The sequence below is a fragment of the Limulus polyphemus genome, unplaced genomic scaffold (assembly GCF_000517525.1).
Source record: "Limulus polyphemus unplaced genomic scaffold, Limulus_polyphemus-2.1.2 Scaffold1394, whole genome shotgun sequence".
Lineage (NCBI taxonomy): Eukaryota > Metazoa > Arthropoda > Merostomata > Xiphosura > Limulidae > Limulus > Limulus polyphemus.
The window spans coordinates 289,380-296,379 of record NW_013667004.1 but is presented as its reverse complement, the minus strand read 5'-3'; the positions used below and the strand labels follow the sequence as shown (position 1 = coordinate 296,379).

At 33.4% G+C, this 7,000-nt stretch overlaps 1 protein-coding gene across 1 annotated transcript in view; it reads left to right on the top strand.

Annotated features, from left to right (window-relative positions):
- The first annotated feature begins 1,978 nt into the window (after positions 1-1,978).
- Positions 1,979-7,000, top strand: part of LOC106463392 (centromere protein K-like) — a 59,320-nt gene continuing 54,298 nt past the window's right edge. The window contains exon 1 of the mRNA XM_022390867.1: positions 1,979-2,134. Coding sequence (XP_022246575.1) covers positions 2,102-2,134 — 33 coding nt within the window. The 5' untranslated portion in view covers positions 1,979-2,101. The remainder of the gene's footprint in view (positions 2,135-7,000) is intronic.

The window sequence follows — 7,000 nt, the reverse complement described above, 5'->3', positions numbered from 1 at the left end:
AGTGGGATGGAAAAAAAAAAAGAAAATAGAAATGAGAAGTGGCAAACCAAACTACAGCTTAGCAGATTTGATGGCAGCAATACAAGAACAGCAAAAGAAACAAGAAGAGAGATTACAGCAGTTGTTGGAGGAAAAATAAAAGAAACTAGAAGAACGAGAAAATAAACAAGAAGAGAGATTACAGCAGTTTTTGGAGGAAAAATAAAAGAAACAAGAAGAACGAGAAAAGAAACAAGAAGAGAGACAACAGCAGTGGCAAGAAAACCTGCAACAGTGGCAGCTCGAACAGCAAAATAAACAAAAGAGATTACAACAGCTGTTGGAGGAAAAAGAAAAGAAACAAGAAGAACGAGAACATAAACAAGAAGAGAGACTACAGCAGTGACAACTGGAACAAGAAATAATAGCGTAATTCCCAAAGCACCACAAAAATAACGCAGTTTCTCACGTGTAAAAGGAAAGTCTCTTTTTCAACCTTAGTTTTACTTTTAGGACATTCTTTTAATAGTATAAGAAAAGTCATTGAACTACCTTTCCATCTTCTAACAACCGTCAAATAAGAAAACAGGTTGAAGATTTTAAGTTATATTTTAACAATATAAACACCATATTAGTAACATATTTGCCAAAGGGAGTTTTGCCGCAAGAAATATTGTTTCACGACTAATAAAATAATAATATTTCAATGAAAGATTAACAAGAGTTGCACTCTATGTACGTTTTTACAGTGAACAGCGCTTCAACCTATATTTGATACTTGTATAAGATTAACATTGCATTTTTGGAGAAGGTTCAGAGAAGAACCACTAGGAATATACCTGGGATTGTCCTATGAGGAGAGACTAAAATCTCTAATCTTGTTTTCTCTTGAGAGCAGAAGGGTCAGAGGGGATTTGTTTGAGGTGTTTAAGATTATTGTTACGTCTCTGTTCGTTGATTAATTTTCCGTATAATTTATTTCCGATGAAGTCGATGGTTAATGTATCATCCTTGTGTAAAAGATAATAAATAATCCTTTAATGTATTTAATTCGTTTTGAAATTTACTAATGTTTTCCATTTATACCTTTCTGCAAATTATTAGCTCTTGACGAATAATAAAAGGGGTCCGGTATGGCCAGGTGGTTAGGGCGCTCGACTCGCAATCTGAGGGTCGCGTGTTCGAATCCCCGTCACACCCAACATGCTTGCCCTTTCAGCCGTGGGCATTATAATATTACAGTTGGTAAAAGAGTAGCCCAAGAATTGGAGGTGGTGCTAAATTAAGGACGGCTAGTGCAGATAGCCCTCGTGTAGCTTTGTGCGAAATTCAAAAACAAACAAACAATAATAAAAAGTCACTAATTTATGATATTTCAGAGAATGTGACAGTCACTTTATTATTACATTCTTACTAAGAAGGTAAATGAAATAATTTTCAGATCACTACGAAAAAAACAAAAATTACGCAGTTTCTTGCAAAATGTGTCTGGTGGTCGTGTGATAAAATTTTCAATAAGAAATAATAGCATCTCAGTTTTAATTTCTTATAATATTTGAAAGAATATTGAGAACTGGTTATCTACACAATGGCCAATAAAATATTTATCAAGCCAATACTTTATACCTAGAAATAGAAAATGTTGAATAAAGTAATTACTTGTGTTCAACATCCTGTTACTGTTTTATCTTTTCATTATTTTGTTTAACGCAGAGTTTTTTCGAGATATGGAATCATTTGATTGAGATTTATCTACTACTGTGATAATTTGAAGTTTTAAAGGTCAAAAGTTAATTGTTTTCGCTGTACAAATGCATAAGTTCTTAGATGATCAGCTACATAGTTCAATTTTAAGCACATTTTTTCACAAGACAAAAGACAAAATTACTGACAAGTACATTCAGCAAACGTTGAAAGCCAGAAGTACTGGTAAATATATTTATTTAATTAAAAAATCAAAACATTTTTAGAGAGGGCGTCATGGTTGAAGTTGTCAACGGTGGCGGATTTGAACTGATGGAAAAACTTGTTATCGTTGGTTACAATGTAATTTTCAAAAGATGAATATTATTGAGGTCCACTCTTGAAGGAAAAAAAAACCCTTCTGAAACCCCGAAATGCAATGGCAAGTGACCAGGCCAAATTATTGGAAAAGGTAAACATAATAAATTGCAATTATTTATGTGACAGAAGTACAGAATGAGACATTCAATGCTTCAGTTCAGAGTCGTGCTAACCCTAACAGTCTAATTCAAAAGAAAAAATTAAGACAAAATAGTTTTGCTTTTAGGTTGTACCTCTGTTTGTATGCTTACGTTTAAACTTAGTTTACAATACACTATAGAGTCTGCGATCTAAGATAGGCTTTAGCTATACATAAATTAACAAACGGTAAAAGTTTGTTGCAAATGTCCATATTGATGATGTTTCATTAGCTTAGTTATTAATCTTTTATTAATAATACTTACTTAATAGGAAATTTGGTTTCTGAAATGTGGTCTAACTTAAGATTATATAAAAAAAATATGAAATTTAAAAATGAATTATTTCAACAGTAATTTGTATTGGAACATTAACAATAAGTGTAGTGTAAATGTGGGTTTTCACACATTTATGTGCAACAGTAACAGTACTTAGTCTGTTTAAAGTAGTAAGTACTAGTATTAGTAGTAATACATACAATAGTTAACCAATAATAATGGAATAAATATAAGGAATTTGCTACACTAAATCTGGCAAGTATGTACGTGTTTCCTTAAGTTATAATAACTAAATATAAATAAATAATTCAATATGTATTTTAGTTATTTATAGTATTAGTTAGATGAATATATAACAGTTAATTTCTTAAATAATAATAATAATTACATTGGCCAAATGTGATAAGCATATGGTACAAGTAGCTTTACATGTGACCATTTTGTTTTGTGCCTTGGTAATATCACTGAGCATACCCAACCTCATCAGGTGTTATTGGGGTTAGGGCTAAAAACACTAATAGTACTAGCAGCGAGGATATCCAAATTATGACATAGAGCAGAGTTATAATAGAAGTGTTTTTGAACTGTGCTTGTTACTTATAATTGAGATTTTATTATAATTGTGTAATTATTATTGTAGAATTTTAGCATATTTAATTTAACCAATTATGGAGAGTAAGAAGTAATTTGGACCTTTTAAAGCTACTCTTTCACACCAACCCTTAAGAAAAGTAGAAATTTAAACCAACCCTTTACTTTTTAGGGAAACATTCATTCCCATCTTAAACACCTGAAAAATGTTGACCTCCACTACTGCTATAGCAACTCATTCCTTAAGTCAATTACCCTTTTAGAAAACTAAAAATGTTTTAACTGGAGCCTAATGTATCTTTCTCAAGATTTAAACTTATGCTCTTGATACAAGTTTATGATAATTAGTTTTTGATAGAGGACCTTTAATAGTGGTTCTTTTTGATCAAATATATGTTTAATCACCTGTAACATTAAATAATAATGTATATAGAATTACAATTTTTAGCCTCTGTTCGTATACACCAGCATATGAAATTAAGAATATAATCAGGTTCAATGCACGTATGGTTTAGAACATACAGAACATATTCGATGAAACTCGAGACTAAAATATTGTATGATGACAGTTGCGGTTATATATTTTTCTAAGCCAGTTCTTTCTAATAATTGCAAACATTTAGCAAGCTCTTTCTCTATTTGCACAGTCATTTGTATTTGCATCTTGGCGCACTGTCACCAGAACAAAATAAAAAAATCCTAGAATTAACTTATGGAACAATGTTTGTGATGGTATGTCTGAAACATTTTCTTTTTAACAGAAATATGGATAGGTAAAGTTACATGATATTTCATGTGACTGTAGAATATGTTCAGAGAATACAGTGACTGACCTGAAAGGGCAATAATTTCTTTTGTATCTAACAAAAAAATGAGAAAGTGGATGTCATAAGAGCATCACTGATAGGAAGTACCCTTAGAGAATTTTGTGAATTTTATTTCATTAATGGATAAGTTGTCATAATAAATACTTGTCCTTTAAAACGTTGCATAGAAAAATTTGATTTGTTGATGTTAACTGTAGTGGTTGTGATTTCTAATAGTTTAAAAAAAGAAATGACCAATACAAGAATTATCTGCATTGAACCAATGTGCACACATTTTTTCACTGACTGTATTCTAACTGTACTGTTATCAAGATTGAATGTTTCCATATATATCACATGGCCTGGTGGTTAGAGTGCTTGACTCACAATCTGTAGTCATGAGTTCACAACAAACATGGTCAGCCTTTCTCCTGTGGGGGTGTTATAATGTGATGGTCAGTCCTGCTATTTGTTTGTAAAAGATCAGCCCAAGAGTTAATGGTGGGTAGTGTTGACTAGCTGTCTTCCTTCTAGTCTATTATTACTAAATTAGGGATTACTAGCACAGATAGCCCTTGTGTAGCTTTGCATGGAATTCGAAACCAATTCATACACTTCACAGGGTTTCATCTAGTCCTCTTCAAAGATTGATGTTTGGCCCATTCACAAAATAAAAATTCAGAACAGTTGTCATAGTCAGGCATACACATACACAAAAACAAAAAAAAATGCCCCAGTTGAATTTTGTAGATAAAACCCTATCTTACTCATCTCGTCAGAAAACTAATGTAATACTTACTGATGCCAAGTTTCCTAGATACTGTTGTATATTCTTATGACCAAAACTATGATCTCTTTATGTTAATCACACATTTAATAAGGGTTTTAACATGCAGACTATTATCAGAGGTGTGGCATTTTTACATATGTTTATATGTTTGATTTATGAATGTGAGTGGAGTAAACTTAGAGGTTACATACTTGAGGCATATTGTTCCACTACTCTATGGGTGTTTGGCCTCTACAACCCCTTACAACATGGTATTTTTGTTGCAACTTCCTTTCTCCTTTCGGAATCATCTAGGGTTTGCAGTAGTACTGGCAGCACTGGGTTGCCAGTACCGGTACTTGAGAATCTCTAATGATGTGACTTGAGGAGTTAGAAATTCAACTATTCTTCCCAGTGTGTTCTTATGGGAAAATACTTTTTAACATCAAACCGAATTGTCAATTATCTGTCAGCCCACTTGATATGATGACTATGGCAATGAATCAATTGAAATCTAGGCTTTCTATTGGTTATAAATTTAATGGGAGTCTGCCTCAGAAAAATCTATTAGCAAATTGTAAATTAGAGCATGTCAGAGATGTGTGTGGAAAGTGTTTTTATTGATTGTTCTTTAGTCCCATAAGATTGAATAATATCAAAATATAGCTTCAGAATATTGATAATGAAATTATAGAGAATATCTTACGTTACATTTTGTAGTTTTCTAGTGGGTGGACAAAAAACCCGGAAGAGGAGATGGCTCAGGAACAAATATCCAAATTCTCACACTAGGGGAATTTGATGTTGTTTTTGAATATTTCCTTATACAATTAAAACTTACAACTTTCATAATATTAAAATTTGATTTATTACCTATGGTTTGATGTCAAGTTTGTTTGTATATCATGATAATTAAGTAGTTTAATTAAATTTTGAATGTAACTCACTAAAATGTCGTGACATATACAGTTTGACCTGCCTGCATCCTAAGGGTTACTTATGCACGCACCTACTGCAATCAGTTACATAGATATATTCACTTTCTCTTCCAGAGCATGGGATTTGCCAGTTTCCCATATTTCATGCTGTTGCTGATTTTCACGGTAAGATTCATTTATTGATTGAAGTATGAACTCAAAACTACCACATCAAGCATTTATAATTCTGTCAAAAGCGAAGCTGAAATACCAGAGGAGGCCTTCAGTCAAAACTCCAAAGATGGAACATGTGAAAACAGATATTATTCTCAACATATGATGTTTTGTAAACCAGTACCAGTACTACTACCACGTACCAGCAGTACTGGTACCAATTTCAAACCCTGGAATCATCTTGTTTGGGGTTCATTGTTTGGCTCTCCATTTCAGTCTCAAATCCCATTCCATATTTCATTCACTTGGTGTTCTCTCTCACTTTGTATTTCAAACAGGTTCAGTAGACTTCTTTGTGACATAAAGCTTTTGAAACCAGTGCTCTCATGTCTCCTTTCCCTTACCTTCAAAAGTCCTTTTATGAGGACACTCTCCTGTCATGGGTCCCTTGTACTTGGATGTGCCCATTACATGTCTTCCTCAGTGGTTTTTGTCCTGTCAATGCATTTATCTCTAGAGATATGCTGTTTTTTTTTCATCTATCATGGTTGTGGTGGCTTAGTTGATCCCACAAGTCCCTGGACATCACTCTTCCCCCAATGTTACTCAAACTTGTATCTATCTGAAGCCTTCTAGAGATCAGTAATCAGTCTGTGTATCCTTCTGCTTACATATGTGGGTTTTCCATATATGTGGTGAAATAGAACAGATGGCACCATGTTGGGTTTGATCTTGATAACAACTAATCGTACAATCATACCTTTTCACTGCCTTTGTTGCAGTGGGGCCCAGTTCTGGACTAATTCCCGGCAGCTGCTATCCAGGGACAAGGTTTTTCTGTTTCTACCTTCTTGAGATAGTATCTACTCTACTTTGGTTTTCTTAACACGATACATACATTCAGACAGACATTTCCTTTGTGCCCCCCCACCAAGGGTAGCACTTGCTTCTGGAACCTCTGTTTTCTTGGTTCTGGACTTTATCTATTGAGCTCACAACAATCAATTTCACTTCTCAATCTATTATATCTTGACAATTCAGCCTCTGGTGGCAGATCAACTATATTGCCTAGGATTGAACCTTTTCCACAGAGTGGTTTCTCTATCTTGTGGTATTTTCCCCTACAATAGAAATCCTATCTAAGGATCACAGAAGCCAATAAGGAGAAGCTTTTTGGAAATAAGGATACAAGACATTTCTCTATCAAATGCATTCACAATGTGAAAACACCATTTAGTAAAGGAAATGCTGTTTATTTAGGGGTTAATTATTTCCATTATACAT